The following is a 17335-nucleotide window of genomic DNA, read 5'->3' as shown; positions in this document are numbered from 1 at the left end:
AATAACTCTAAAAATACTAAATAAATCCAGACGAAAATACTGGTGCACAACTGCACATGCTGATAAATATTCCTGTAAAGTTACATGACTGTAGGTCAAATACTTTTTGAGTTATGTGCGACACATGTTGAAAATTGCCAAATTTTTACTAAGTCAAGGGCAATAACTCTGAAAATACTAAAATATTCAGATGAAAATACCCAGGTGCACAACTACACATGCTGATCAACATTCCTGTAAAGTTTCATGACTCTAGGTCAAATACTTTTTGAGTTATGTGCGACACAAGTTGAAAATTGCCAAATTTTACTAAGTCAAGGGCAATAACTCTGAAAATACTAAAAATATCCAGACGAAAATACCCAGGTGCACAACTACACATGCTGATCAACATTCCTGTAAAGTTTCATGACTCTTAGGTTCAAATACTTTTTGAGTTATGTGCGACACAAGTTAAAAATTGCAAAATTTTACTAAGTCAAGGGCAATAACTCTGAAAATACTAAAAATATCCAGACGAAAATACCCAGGTGCACAACTACACATGCTGATCAACATTCCTGTAAAGTTTTCATGACTCTAGGTCAAATACTTTTTGAGTTATGTGCGACACAAGTTAAAATTGCAAATTTTACTAAGTCAAGGGCAATAACTCTGAAAATACTAATAATATCCAGACGAAATACCAGGTGCACAACTACACATGCTGCGATCAACCATTCCTTGTAAAGTTTCATGACTGTAGGTCAATACTTTTGGGATTTACATGCGACACAAGTTGAAAATGAAAAATTTTACTAAGTCAGGGCAATAACTCTGAAAATACTATAAATATCAGACGAAATACCAGGTGCACACTACACATGCTGATCAACATTCTGTAAAGTTTCATGACTTAGGTCAAGATACTTTTGGAGTTACATGCGACACAAGTGAAAATTGAAAAATTTTACTAAGTCAAGGGCGATAACTCTGAATAATACTAAAAATATCCGGACCAAAATACCAGGTGCACAACTACACATGCTGATCAACATTCCTGTAAAAGTTTCATGACTCTAGGTCAAGATACTTTTTGAATTACGTTACGTGCGGACACAAAAGTGAACGGACGGACGGACGGAAGGACGGACGGAAGGACGGACGGACGGACGGACGGACAAGGGTAAATCTAAATGCCCGCCACTAACGTGGGGGCACAAAAAAGAAAGTATCAGCCGGAGATTTCATATTTAGTTCTCTAATAATGATAATTTGTTAAAAGCTAGTGCGTTATAAGTGGAGTCAACTGTAATATTTTAGCTCACCCGAGAACCAAAGGTTCAGGGTGAGCTATTAGTTTCAATGGGGGATACTTTGGTGTCCGTCGTCATGCGTCAACAATCATCTTCTGCAGATTTACTTCAAATTTGGCCGTAGCATCCTTGTGACAGTCACACTTCAATTTGCTCATAACATTTCAATTGGCTTCTTTCAGGTAGAAACAGGCATGGGCTAGTGCCCTCGTGAGATAAATTAAATATGTTAAAATCATTGTTCATTTGTTTGATCATTTGATGTTGGTTGATGCATTTCAAGTGATAGTAACAGGCTAACAATGTACATGTATGATGGTTACTTTCTGACTGGTGATTTCTGATTCGGCTTTCTGCGGAGTTGAATGCAATTAAGGATCTGTTCATAGTCATTTTATAGAAAAAATGTATGTAATGATTCCATGGAAAGCTGATGATATTCAATCCGTAAGACACCATTGAACACAGAGAACAGACATCTATTTTCGTACTGCGGATGGGGCTATAACAATACAACAGATATATATGGATATTTTACTGATAAATAACAAGTAAACCCTTTACCTCATATATAACGCAAAACACACACTTCGACCGACCCCCCCCCCCCCTCTTTTAGGCCTCAAATAGTGAAACAAGAGCTGTCGGTAGGACAGCAACGCTCGACTTTTCTTAGTGCTTGATAGTAAAAAAAATGCCTTCATTAAAAGTTTTAAAATTTTCTCAGTAAAAAAAAAGGCAAAATTTTCCTTTAAAATCCATATTACAGTTATAGGCTTGGAGAGAGTCCTATTATGCTCTAAAGAAGAGTATAAAATTTCACATGTTTCAAAGCCTTAATGTCAATGAACTTTGAAATATTTTGAGGTATTACAAAAACTTTTAATAACGTAAATTCTAAGTCGAAAAAGGGGCATAATTCTGTAAAATGCTTGATAGAGTTACCTCCTCCTGTTTACAGGTTGGGGTCAATGATGGGTCCAATCGTAGCATGCAAAGTTTAAGCAATATGTAATGGACTTGAAAATATTGAGGTATACAAAAACTAATGTAAATTCATAAGTAAAAAGGGGAATAATCTGTAAATGCTGAATAAAGTTCTCCTCCGATTTTACAAGGTTGGGGTCATGATGGTAACAAGTTGCAAAGTTTAAAAACTATAATGTTTAATGTAATTGGAGAGAGTCTATTATCTCAAAGAAGAGTATAAAGATTCAACATTGTTCAAGCTTTATGTAATGACCTTTGAAAGATGAGGTATACAAAAAATTAAACGTAAATTCAGTAGAAAAAGGGGCATAGGTTCTGTCAAATGCTGAAGAGTTAACTCCTCATGCTACAAGGTTGGGGTCATGATGTGAAAAGTTTTCAAGTTCAAAGCGCATTATTACAATGGCTATTGAAAATATTTGAGGTATTACAAAAACTTTAACACAAGTGGTTACGCCGACGCTCAGGTGACTACAATAGCTCTACTTATTCTTATCGAATAGTCGAGCTAAAAATGTCCTATTTGGGCCCCATACACTATTTCGTTTGAGAAATGTTGAAAAAAAGTGACACTTTTTCGCGCCACCCCCATACCCACGAGCCTATTGTCACAATGATCGCATTAGGGATGGTAAACCAGTTAAGGTCAAATCAATTGCCACTGCACAATGGTAAAAAAGCTAAAATCTAACTTATCAATCTTAATTTATTTTGTGCATTTATAAATTCTAACATTTACCATGTTTCCTGGATTCTGACATTCGCCAGTTTGAATGAACTGACATTTTAGTCTATTTTTAACAATTTTCTTAACTAGAATTTCTAAACATCTTTTATACTCAGTTCCTATGATATCAAGGGTTCTATGATATCAAGGTATTTAAATTTTCTGTGACTGCTACTGGTCGGGGACCGTACATTTTTCTGTACAGATTTCATAATTTTTAACCTAGAGACCTAAAAATTTGACACAGTTCAGCTAGGTTCTTCTCCTAACTAACAAACTAGTTTGTTTATTTCTAATTGTATTGACACTTATATCTGAGGCTCGACAAGTTAGGGTATAAAAATTACCTAAATTGTCTACACTAACAGTACCATGTGTCCGGACAGATATGTACATATGTGGATTAATAATTCAGATAAAACTTTGGGTGTTTTAATTTTTATTTTTAACAATGTTATACACTAATTTCAGAAACAAATGCTGAAGTTTTGAATATTCTCTTGTTTACTCTGCAAATGATTATAGCTGGTAAATGAGGTCAGGCATTGCTTTCTTGACCCCAAATTTTAGGTTCAACACATTCTTGAAATAGCCATTTAAATATTACCATTTATGGAGGTTGAAATAAATTTATTTATTTAATTTTAGAAGAAACATGCATTTATTGTTGATAAAAAAAGTGACTGACAACCACTGAACAAAGAAAATACTAAATTAAGCATTTTCGGGGCCGTCCGGGTTTGGTGGTTGTCCGGTTTTGGTGGTCCCCAACCAGTAGTAAAAGCAACACATGATGATGCTAATATTTTTAAAACTTGCACACTAGATTCATTTTCATCTGCCAATAAATTTAATTTGGTGAATAATGAATGTATTTGTGTCAAGAAAACTATTTTATAAAACCTTCATATTTGACTACCATTTTCCTTACTGGTTTTTACACAGTCAATTAAAATATGTTATTAACACATATACTGACGTATAGTCTGTTCATATCCTAGAGTCATTAGTTTTGACGCCCTTAAGCTGTTTAACAAGTGCAATTTTTTATATTGAACTTGATCATTAAATAATATACAATATAAAGTTACTATGGCATGTTGTTTATCACTGCAAACCATTTTTATGTTTGTTAAAAATTCAAAATCAGTTAAGTTTTGTACTTGAGTAAACAGACCGTGGAGGCATCCATTGCTGTTTACAGTCATATGAAATGACGCCTTTTCATTGGGTAGTTATTTTAAAAGGATATTTCATTGTACAATGTAATGTGAACAGCAAAAGAATATTTTTAATGAGCAAACCTGCAATGAAACAACATCGTGAAAACTTAAAATTATGTTTTATTTCATATAAAACTGTCCATTATTTAGGAATGCCATACACCCTAGCAGTGGTCTTAATAGGTGCACCTGTCAATTTCACTTTGAATGTATTTACCATTAATCTTGATGAATAGCATCTGTATTTGGCTTACAGGGCTGAAAAATATATCTAAAATGAAAGATGTTGTAAAGATATGTATATGTTGATTTGAAACCATGATTTTTTTCTTTCTTTTTTAAACTTTATATACAATAGTTAACCCATTATGAATTTTACTCAGTATCAATTAAAAACCAATTAACGTTTTCAAACAATATAAGCTGTACACCTTATGCTACAGTGAATATTAAGGACACTTTGCAAAGTTTTAGTCACATGACACTCATAAGATATTTTAAAATGGAGGATAGAAACAGAAAAGGGCAGGTAAAGATTTTTCAAAGGCTTTATTTGCAAAATTATGGCTTGCATAAACATCGATTGAATTTGCATTAGTAAAAAGATGAAAAAATACAGTAAATTTGATAAAGGTGAAGTATTTTCAGTGAAATGTCTCTGTCTTTCCACATGTTTTAGTTATACGTTGCAAGTACATGCTTGCAGTGCAGTCAGCAAATTATGACGTCATGCGAGGTCGTTTTCGTCATTTGTTAGGTCAAAACAAAAATGGCGTCAAAATAGATGAGCGTCAAAACACATGACCGGACGAGTTTTAATTTTATAGCAAGTTAACTGTTGGAAGTTTTTCACAAATTGACTTGAAAGTTTTGACCCATCTATCCTTCCTTACTTGCTTTTTTGGGGATTACCTTGATAGTCGGTGTAAAAAGCTCATCAGAGCTTATGTTTATTGCACAGACGCTTGGGGTTTGGAGCTCAAAACGCCTTTAAAATCCAAATAAAATGCATATTTGTCAATCCCAGGACATGTACTGATCATATATATCAAAAAATCTTAATATATGCCGTTTTGAAAAAAAATCATATTTCAACACAAGATAAAAATGTTCGCCGGAAAAAATCCGCACCCCTACCGTCATAATCACCATGTATTTTAATCCATTTCCAATATTTTCACATAATCCTTTGGTCCATCGACACAGAAGATATAATTCTTCACGATGATGGTCAATTTTAAACTTTAACGGTAATATAAACAACGCAACAGCCGAAATAAACATCAATTTTATCGCCGTTTTTTTTCAACGACAAAATCTTTCGATAAATTCAATGGACCAGACGGCTATGAACGAAGCTATCCGATTATGTGGCCCTAGCTATGCCGTGTGCAAAATGCGCAGCGCTTTTAAGTTTGGGAACCACATAATCGGATAGCTTCGTTCATAGCCGTCTGGTCCATTGAATTTATCGAAAGATTTTGTCGTTGAAAAAAAACGGCGATAAAATTGATGTTTATTTCGGCTGTTGCGTTGTTTATATTACCGTTAAAGTTTAAAATTGACCATCATCGTGAAGAATTATATCTTCTGTGTTGATGGACCAAAGGATTATGTGAAAATATTGGAAATGGATTAAAATACATGGTGATTATGACGGTAGGGGTGCGGATTTTTTCCGGCGAACATTTTTATCTTGTGTATTATTATAGTTGTTGAAATATGATTTTTTTTCAAAACGGCATACTGGCATGCGAGCAGTTCCCGTACAGAAGCAGTACCCGTATTTTTCATTTAAACGCTTGATTGTTACATACATTCTTTAAAAATTCATTTCAAATCAAGCAGATACATAAACGAGACAAAATCTAAGTGTCAGTTCGACAGTACGTATAAAAAGTCTCATTTTAAATCACTTTCACCTGTGCGTTGTCAAAACTTGACCTTGTTTTATCTGGGGGATTCCGTCCTTGCGCGCATGCGCAAACATACTTACACGTGAGGCATGTTAAAGGGTTTTCCACTAATACCACCTGTTTACAGATAAGAAGGCAATGTGATGAAAACTTGTTTAATTATCAGAATTATGACCAATATTACTATATAAAATAATTTTATGGCTTTGATGCATAAAATATCATGCATACAAGCATGCCATCACATGTGAATGCATTGGGGGTAACGGTACCGGGTAATAGATACACGCGTTTAGTCTGCTTTCTATTTCCTGAATTACATCTATTTATCTCTTAGAAAATGGTCTGTTAAAATAGGTTCGATATAATAAAATTGTAATAATTATAATGGGTTAAATTTTATGTACGGGAACAACTACTTCTCTTCATACAAAATAATGGATAATTTCGGTACCCCATATGAGGCCTCATAACTAAGGGTTATTCTATGTTTAGAACATGATGGAATTTCCATGATTTGTGTGACGAGCCGAATATTGATGTGTAACATTCAAATTTTGGTGAGTGAGCGTAATAAAAAATAATGTTTAAGTAACTACGATTTTTGTACGGGAACTGCTCGCATGCCAGTATATTAAGATTTTTTGATATATATGATCAGTACATGTCCTGGGATTGACAAATATGCATTTTATTTGGATTTTAAAGGCGTTTTGAGCTCCAAACCCCAAGCGTCTGTGGTTTATTGTTGATGTATCCGACTTGTAAATAAAATTTACTTGACTTGACTTGACCGTAGTAACCTCCTCTGAAATTACCAAAAATGGCAGACATTAAAAATATTTAAAAAAAAATGTCATTTTTATTGGTTCTTTTGAAATAATTTTTTGACAAACAGTTCTGGAAAAGGTTCAATTATAAGATGGAAGAAAAATTTCATTCATTTATGATATTTATATTTAAATATTTTCCCGATAAACGTTTAGTACCGTGATATCATAGAACCCCGGGCTACACAAAAAGGCAGATGCTTTATCAGATCCATATTATTTCGACGCTTTAAAAGTGTCTAAATCCTGATGATACGGTATTGTTCCGTGTTGCCAATTCGTCTAGATTAGCATTATGTTGTCTTAACCTTCTCCCTTTTTGTCGCCTTATCTTACAAATAATTCATCAAATGAAAGTAATTATGTTCTTGAAATATTTGAAATATTATGTAGGTCTGTTGATTAAGAAGGCCCGGCACACCGGGGTGGGGGGGGGGAGGGTTAAGCAGCTGAAATCCCCCCCACCCCGACACCCTGGCCTAAAAAAAAAGTATATCAAAGATGGCATATTGAAAGACGCTGGTTTATGCTATACCTTATCAGGGCTGCAAGCAGGACAATTTAAATGTATATGCCTGTCTGGAAGATTCCGTTAAATCATAGTTTTTCCCTAGAATCAGTAAATATTAGGTTGATTTTCTTCGACTTGTGCAAGAATAAAATGTAATTTCAACACAAATTTTATAAAGTCTGAAATTTTGTGAAAAATATGAAGACACTTCCATTTCAAAATGTGCACCTAAATTGCACCAGATGCAACCATTTAACATGTAGATTTCATTTTTTTCCAGCGGGAGGATCCCCAGACCCCTCTCTAAGGGGGTAGTTTGGACTTTCAAAATTAGCCCGCCCCTAGCCAAAAAATTCTGGATCTGGCCCTTTCAAGGGACGATAAGAGACGATAAATCATAACTGGGTCTTTCAAATAGAATTTCATTTTAGAGACCTTGTATTTCATGCAAATATAATTATAAATTTTCCTCGGTGGATGTAAGTTCATGATAAAATTCAATTAAATGCACCCGTCACAAAAGATATTATCAGAGTAGAGACTATGTAGAGGGGCCGGATAGCCCAATCTGTAACGGTATATTCGGACGATTTGGGAATAGAGTTTTGGTCAGACTGAACTTTGTTTTTCTTACCCTGTGAAATTTGTCAACTGTGACTGTATAATACAAAACTCCGGGTCAATTGACAATGTCCTCTGTCAAAAGCAAAAGATGAAAGTCAAGATATAAATAGTGTATTTAATTAGAATTCAAAGCAGCATTCAGTAAGTTTCCCTACCAACGATTTCTAAGTAAAGTTTATATCAAGCTCTCATGCAGACCACATAAAAACATATTCTGTCTTAAATGAACAACATTTTCTATGCATGTGAATAGATAAATAAATGGCAAAATTGTTTCATACAAAATGCAAAACTACATGTTTGCACATTGTACAATTATTTAGTGCATCCTCTGACTTTTGCATGAAAGACTTGATTATTAATAAGATCTGTAAAATCCGAAGGGTTAATGAGTGATGTTTGACCAGAAAATAAATTGAAAATGTTGCAAACACAGAATGGCATATCATTAAGGCTAACAGAAACCTAGAACGAATAGCTACACATTTACCTTAATATATGAACAAAGAAATGCTTTACTATTCTACAAACCACATCTAGAATTCAATTCTATAATATAGGCACCTGAAATATAAGCACCTTAATTTTAAAAAATGCAACTGCAACGCGCAAAATAAATTATTTTCATAGCAAATTGAAAACGACTATAAAAAAGGGCAAACGACCTAGGAAACGGCGCTTAAACATATTTATCTGTTGTTCTTTCATAAAGAGAAAAAACTTGCAACCTTTTTTTTTTATTAATTTTGTATCCAATTAGCTGAGCTTACATCAATGTAGACTCACATCTTCCATATGAAGCGCATAAAAGCAATCTTTGTATGTTAAATGAAGTCGGTGATGAATTTCACTATATGTTAGTGTGTCCTTGTTTCTGTCTTCAAAGAAAGCGAAGCGATACATCCCAACTTACTTTTTAAGTAGACCAAACGTGTTGAAATTTAAGGAATTATTATCAACAGAAAATTTTGATCTTCTTAAAAATATTGTATTTTTAGCATGTTCTATTACTGAACGTTTTAAGACTAATAGCTAGAACAAGACAGGCCTAACGATTTTCTAAGTTAAATCCAAATGAATTCAAGTTCTACCTAATTTTCATATATTGCTCCCTGACTATCTTAGTAACGAACGATTTAATATTTATAGCCTTTCTTAGCGGTTGTAAATATTTGCAATATTGTAGTATTGTCTATGTACGTGAAAAGCGTGCACCTGTAGTGACGTATTCGTATTTTCTCACGCCACCTGATATTCATTTGCATGAGTTTACATTAGTATGTATGATAATTTGATAAGTAACTATACAATTGATAGAAGAAATAATAACAAATTGTGTTAAGTTTTTTTTAAATATCGTAATGCTCTACTACTCTCTTTTGTTACACCTTTTCTAGAAGTAAACATATATAGTTTATTACATACATGTATGTACATGTACTTACTATTTATCAGTTAATCATAAATGTATATTTCGAAATGCAGCAGTTTTGACAATATAATTACTGTCCCCATGTGATGAAAATAACGTTTAAAGTAGAATTTGTAACCCACTCTTTATTTTATGTTAATCAGTCATATTGTTACTATTGTGACGTGGCTTCTAATAATTTTAGTGATTGTTGTTGTTGTTGTTGTTGTTGTTGTGTATATATGCACCAATTAACTTCTTTGTAGTGTTGGCTTATAATTTTAAACTTAAAGCCGTGTTCTAAAATCCTCCGCTTAAAAATTCACTACCATTGTCTCACTAGATTGCACTAGTTTTCTTCACGCCAGTATGTCTGACGTGCTCAAAATATGGAATAAGCAATAACGGAAAAACACAAATTAGATAAAATACATAACTAAGTTTCGCTTACAACTGATTCATACCATAATCTTTGGGTCAACAAGACTTGCGAGAAATTATGAATTTTGGCTGTCCATTTTATCTGTCCGTCTGCAAAATTATCAAAGGCAATATTTATACCCGGTATAATTTTGCTTTATTTTGTAAAGTATACTGTTTTAGGAGATGTCCGCAATAGTATATTATTTTGAAACATACAACAATAACTGCTCCATTCTACACCTTGATGGTTAAGTACTTTTACTACTGTTAGATTTGAAAATTTATAATGTACATCATCATCTTGAAAAAAAGTACTAAACAGAAGGACCAAAGACTCATTTAAAGTATGAACCATGAAAAGAATTAGAAGGTGCACATGTACGTGATATTTATTTTTCAAGACGAGTAAAGTAAGTTCACAAAAAGTTTGCATCGAGGTGGGGCATGTTCAATTGAGAACATTGACCTTGAAGAAGTTTCAAACCACAAATCTAGTTACGATAATAATTATGTTATTATATTTTCCAACCCACTAGGAAGTAAATACAAACAGAAGTCAAGTATATATGACCTGAAGGAGCCTAACATATCCTGCACTTTACACAACAATATTTTCCTATCATGCACTTTTCACGATATCTCTTCCTTTTCACTGACTGGTGACCTTGAATTACAATATACATTGTAATCATAATTAGTGTATCAATTTCTCGAAAAAAGGCGTTGGCGTTGATATTTCTCAAGATGAGATGACTTTTACGGTTATTTTGTAGGGACAACCTTTAATTTATTAGTTCAACATAAAATATGTGACCTGAACAAATGATCTCTTAGTAATTCTTTTAGACTAAAACTATAACACAAATTAAAAATGAAAATGACGCAACAAAAACATTTTTAACAACAATACTGTAACCCAACATACATAATATGAAATAAAATCTTATGACATATCGGTTAACCCGTTAAGCCTGCTGGAAGACAACAGATTCTATCAATGCGATCAGTGCAGAACAAGAGCGTGGTCTATTCTGCTCGCTATTCAATAAGTGTATATTTTGAAATTCTCACTGCCCATGTCTAGATTGAAAGATAGGTAATTCCATTTACAATTTACATATTTAAACATAGTAATACAGGTGTATTTAAAGAAATCTTGACTCATTACCTGGAAAACAAATCACAAACACAGTTTTGCAAAGGGCAAGGCAATTTTGAATATGTTGGGATGGTTCAATGACTGTAAGAGATTGCTTGAAATCTTTAATGACGGTATTGTGGAATCTAGTTATTTTTAGATGTTGTTTTTGTAGAAGTGGCAAGGGAAGGGGAAGGTATTTTTTAGATAAACATAAAACATAAGATCACTCTTTGATTATTTTAGCATTATTAAGAATCATTTGTATTTAATCATTATCTTTTCATGGCAAGTACGTTTACGTTGCACAGTTTTGACACTGCAATCGACACTTTCACTGATATTTGGCAACTATTCTTTGAGAGTTGCTTTAAAAGAAAATACACTTCTGTCTATGAAAAATTCCTTTTTTATTTAAATATAAAGTAAGTTGCAAGTAATATATAGTTTTTAACTAACAATTTGACATAAATATCTACGACATTGTGATAATACTTCTTATTTTATGTTAGATATTAAACTTTCATCACCATCTATGACTCTTTGTCGACATATTCATTTAAAGTTTGGATGATAATCATATAGATATCGACGGGCCGAACTGTACCAATGTAACCACACTACTAGGTTAACATATAGAACGCATCTTTTGTTCACATTAAATTAAGTCATACTTTATTTCCTGCTATTATTAACTCATTCATGGAAAGACCTACATTTTATTCTCGACCTCAATTCCATTTATGGAAGTGTTGTTTAAAATGCTATTTATAGCTAAGTAAATACTATTTCATTCACCGAATAAGATGTTTGATGATTAAATGACGATGTAAAGTAGTTATTGTAACGTTATAAGTGTTTTGTACAAGTATTTGTTTTATTAAAAGCATATTCATAGGTTGCCTGTCTGAGTCTTTCAATGGATTCTAAAGACGAACACACTTTTGAAGACTTTATTTCTGGATTAAATAATAAAATATCCAAAAATGAAATGGATATATTGAAACAATTTACGAAAGGTAACCATTTCAGTTTAATTGTATAATTATTGTATAGAATGCATCGTTTATTTATTATCTTTATCATACAATTCAATCTGAAACTTAATGTTGTGAAAATGATAATAATTGTATGCATACATGATTTTTTTATATTTGGTTAGTTTATACTGACAAGTTATCAGACATAATACTGCATATATGTATATATGTATATGTTCTGTTAACTCCTTGGTATTTTCACAGATTTTACAATGAATTGTGATCTGATTATTACAAAGAGTGAAAATTAAGAATAAATAGATGAATATTAGGGACTTATTTATCTGTCTATAAATCAATAGTTTTTATCTTTGAAAGACCACTACCTGATGGACGTGCAATGTATTGAAACGTTTCAACAACTTTTGAAAGAACTAATAGGGAAGATAAACCTATCTCGTATGGAAATTCTTCAGGAAATGTTGTCTGTCCTCAAAAGAAAGGACCTAATAAACATTGCATTAGAATACAGAAAAACGGTGACTTCAGACTCAAAGGACATGTATGCAGGTATATTTTATTCTGTCTGTTAATTGTCAAAAATGTTATTCCATCATGTACATGCATCTTTTGCAGCAAATTATTTAATTATTTATTTGAATATTTTTCATTTACATAGATATAAAACATTATAGAATCAAATATATTATTATGTATCATTATTGTATTTTCTAGGAAGTGATAACGAGCAAATAACTTTAAGAATAGAGCACTTGTCATATTCTAAGGGCCACGTGCGAGAATTAGTGCAAAAACTATCAGACCTCTTGTTTGCACCGATTAACAAAATAACCATCAATCGGGTAGAAGAAATGAACTCTGGTGGGTACATTTGTGTCCTTGAGTTACCGAGTACACATGCAGAACTATTGCAAGAACTTTATGAAAGCGATGACAAAGAAACAGGTTTAAATTGTTTTGGAATAACGGATATTTACATACGAAGTGTGGCATATAAAATCAAAGGTATTAATATATTAATATTTGTCATCTAACTGACTTAAAGGCTATATACAATTATATCATTTATCGCTCATTTATAACATATTCCAAAAATGCTGATATGAACTCCTCAGCTGAGTAGACTGCAAATGTTATTTTATAGTCTTGGTAAAAACTTTGTATTGGCTATAAGTAGGACAATTTTATTGCTATCTTTATTGATTGTAAGAATTTGACCTTACTTATTTTGCTGAAATGAAAGATAAAAAGTTTTACTGTACTTCACACTTACAATGACCGTATAATCAGTTTATGTATTTACTTTACAATAAGCTGTATAAACTGATGGTATCTGATAATTGATACATGTACTACTAAAAGATACATTATAATTTGATCCATTGAATGTCATCAATACTTAAGATGTAGTGATAGATAATTATAGACCTTTTTACGACGAGGTCCGTTGCTATGAAAAAAATGACCGGAAGTAGTATTTTTTCGCGCATGCACAATTTGCGTAGGGCAAAAAGAGCCATGCCCTACATAGAAATGATGTAGAAATTCATAGACCATTCCGAGTTTGTTTAAGGTAAAAATTAGAAAATTATATAAAATAGTTTTTAACAGAAACAGAAAAGAATTGCCTTCATAGCTTTTTGGTCAGGATTGCTCAAAAAAGACATGGAAAAGACGATTGTTTAAGACCCCCCCTTACGATCACCACTGACCTGACATTGAGATTATTGTTGTAAAAATATATGGATATATATATATATATATATATATATATATATATATATAATATATATATATATATATATATATATATATATATATATATATATATATATATATATATATATATATATAGCAATTAAAGAAGTCAATTTAATTGTTGTTGAAAACGTCCATATTAAAAACAAGAGCAGTAGTATAAGGTATAAGAGAAGTACTCCGGACAAACTTTAAAAATAAAAATTATTAAAGGGCCATAACTCTGACAAAAATCACTGAACCGGAAAATGCTGACAATATGCACAACTAGACTTGGTACTGATCATTCCTGGAAAGTTTGGATGAAATTGCACCAGTAGTTTATGAGAAGTAGTCCGGACAAGTTTTTTGACGGACAGACGGACAGACAGAGACAGACAGACAGACGGACAGACAGACGACGGAGAAGTGATCCCTATATGTCGCCACTACTCCGTAGAGGCGACACAAAAATTATTACATATAAAACGTAACATTTTTATATAAATTTTAAAATCGAGGTTAAATATCATTCTGAAAAAAAAGTAGTAACACGTGATATAATGCATTTTTAGTTTTCAGTTTAGCTAATTTTATCCTTTATCCGACTTGACTGAGATGCCAAACATAAATTTTTTAAGTCAAATAATATATTTAAATAATTTTTCAAACTCTTGTGAAGTTAGGGTGGGTGGCGGAATAACACACATTTTGTCCGGTTCCTTGTAACACATGGAAATGCACGTCACGTACACTATTTGTCACTTCAATAAACATTGATGATATTGGTATAAAAATAAAAATTACTTAAATTACGATGAATCATTTTCATAATTTTAAGTAATTAACTATGTCATGGTACTAAAACGACCCGGTTGAATGATATTGTTAAGAAGCTGGCAAATAACAACCGGATACGTGTCAATTTGTTTGACACTTACCGCCTTGCAAATCCACTTTCAAAGGAAAACCAATTGTGTAATATTATGTAATACATGGGTTTTTAGTTTGTGATCTTTAACACCCTGCTGTTTTAATTTAAATTACTGATGAAATAGTCACCTAATGATACCTTGAACAGAGGACTTTTGGTCGTTGAATTATAAGTCCCGCTAATTATGTATATCTGTTATAAATATCAATTCACGTTTTAAGTACTTACCGCTTTAATTTAATTCATCCCAAATTTTCTTTTTTCTGTGTGACATAACTAGAAATCACGCCGTTTTTAAGACTTTAAGTGCGCTAAATGTATGCTATCGTACGTTATTGCGCTTTTGCCCTACGCAGAATGCGCATGCGCGAAATGCAACATACGTTGCTATGGAAAAATAGTACAGTAAAAAGGTCTATACACTCAGTAAATTTTCTTGTTGGTCACTATGTGACATATCTTAATGTTAGGATGATAACAAAGATACATTTCGCACATACTGTTGTTACTGTTGAATTTATGTACACAACTAGTCATTGGCATAATGTCTCATGCTTAAATTCCATTAATGAAACAGATAGTTTTCGTTAAATTCACATTACTTACACTCGGTCGTCGTGACTAAAGTAATAATTCATAGCCATTACTTCACGTGGCCAACCGTGACTTTCCTCGGGAAGTTCACTGAGCGTTTATTATTCTTGGATTTTAAATCTTTTATCAGTATATATGAAATGGTTTTATTTTTTTTTTAAAAAAGAACGTACAAAGTAAATATAGAATAAAGATATCTTATATCTTCATCTTAAAGAATTCATATCAATTGTTCCTCCAGGGAGCTTTATCATTTCATATCTTATCTATTTTTAATACTAGATTTTATATTAACTACTATCTATCTATATATTACTCATGTATGAACAAGGTATACTAGTAAACGAATATAAATTAAATTTTCGCCGTGGAAATAACGAAACATATTAATTTTATTTCAATGCAAACTTTGTTAGATAAAAAGATCATATGACATTTGGAATACATTATATATACATAGCAATGTTTGTTTTCTGCAATAGAATTCAAAATGCGTGTGCTTTATTTAAATTCACCTTACTTATTTTGATACATTAGGTAAAATGGTTCCAGTGGAAATGCTGCATCAACATCAACACGTTATTGCTATTTTAAAAGAGCAGAATGATGAATTTATGCAGCGTCTAGATAAGCTTAGTGCAAGCCTCGACTCTCTCCTACCACTTGTAACTGAACTTGGAGATCCTAAAACACACATGAAAAATCTTTCAAATTTGCACAAACATTCCGGCATGTCGACAACAATTTGGAAAATTCTTGGTAAATTAACAGACGACCAACTTCCTGAAAGGTATAGACCAGACTTTAGCCAGGAAGAAATACGACAAAAATGTCTATACTCAAAAGCAAGATTACAACGAGTATTTCCACATCTGTCTATGCCATTACAAAAGAAACCAGAAAATTATAAAGGAAGTCAATACTAATACTGTGTTAGTCATTGTAGGAAGAAAATAGTGTGTTAAGTGAGTTACTATAAGTAGAAAGACATCTATATCTTTATGATATATACCAACATTTTTCTAAGCAATCACAAGACTTGTACATTTGCCATTTCCGTTCCGGTTAATTTTAGTTATGACAATTAATAGTTTAAAACACTTTTCCAAAAGACAATATTTATACATTTTATTATCTGTCAAAATTTTCCAGCCGCAAAATTTATAAATATATATAATTTTAGAAAAACTCGGGGATAGAACTATCAAAAGTAGTCTTCAGCTTTTTTTTTATTAAATCTACTCTTAAATGATTTTTGCTTTTATTGCGTTTAGTTTCCATCTAATAAAAATATTTTCGATTTTAAATGAATTATAAGCATACCATATTTTGTTTTGATATAATGCAAGATGTGTCTAATCAATGAGTTTCTCAAAAAACTTTATGCTTTCTACTCCTTTATGTCTGAAATTGTATTTAAATTGTGTATATATGTACCATAGAAAAAACCAAGACATTGTTTAACAAATACCCTTTAAAATTACCTGATATCTGAACATACAATCAACTTAATGATACATATAAACAGGTATTGGAACTTGATAAATCCAGTGTAGATATTAGATATATGTGATTTTCAATATAAACTATCTGGTGGCGTTGGTGTTGATAGTTTACCCCTCACCCGTCCCAGATCACGGCAGTTTGCCACTTTGAATTCACTGGATAAACCTCCTATATCCGATTTATCCTACTTGATTCTCATGTTATCATGCTTTTACCTTGACGGTACATTAATTGTATGCATTGTCTAAATGAACCAAAAGCATGTTTAGTATTTAACTGTAGATGTTGTGTTTGAATAAGTTTCATTATTAAAAAGGCTGATACTAAATTAATATATAAAGCAAATTAAAGCAAGACCCCCCACCCCCCCCAAAAAAAAAAAGAAAAAAAAAAAAGAGGTCATGTGCTAAATTTTTCTATATACATCTGTAAATAATAAAGAAAGGTGAAAAGTATATTCGTTTCTTTTATTACA

The 17335-nt window shown here is 32.1% G+C and overlaps 1 protein-coding gene across 1 annotated transcript; it reads left to right on the top strand.

Annotated features, from left to right (window-relative positions):
* Nucleotides 1–11506: 11506 nt before the first annotated feature.
* Nucleotides 11507–17335, top strand: LOC132731447 (uncharacterized). Its single transcript, XM_060717633.1, has 4 exons — nucleotides 11507–12107; nucleotides 12447–12638; nucleotides 12804–13094; nucleotides 15892–17335. The coding sequence occupies exons 1-4, from the start codon at nucleotides 12008–12010 to the stop codon at nucleotides 16278–16280; spliced, it is 972 nt and encodes a 323-aa protein (XP_060573616.1). The 5' UTR covers nucleotides 11507–12007; the 3' UTR covers nucleotides 16281–17335.

The sequence above is a fragment of the Ruditapes philippinarum genome, unplaced genomic scaffold (assembly GCF_026571515.1).
Source record: "Ruditapes philippinarum isolate M1 unplaced genomic scaffold, ASM2657151v2 ctg4126_1_1_1_1, whole genome shotgun sequence".
Lineage (NCBI taxonomy): Eukaryota > Metazoa > Mollusca > Bivalvia > Venerida > Veneridae > Ruditapes > Ruditapes philippinarum.
The sequence above is the reverse complement of the archived record's forward strand: the minus strand, read 5'-3'. Positions and strand labels throughout refer to the sequence as shown.

Coding starts and splice junctions, on each gene's coding strand:
- LOC132731447 (XM_060717633.1), top strand. CDS start 12,008: ATGGATTCTAAAGACGAACACACTTTTGAAGACTTTATTTCTGGATTA. Junction 12,108..12,446: donor ATTGAAACAATTTACGAAAG/GTAACCATTTCA, acceptor TATCTTTGAAAG/ACCACTACCTGATGGACGTG. Junction 12,639..12,803: donor CTCAAAGGACATGTATGCAG/GTATATTTTATT, acceptor TGTATTTTCTAG/GAAGTGATAACGAGCAAATA.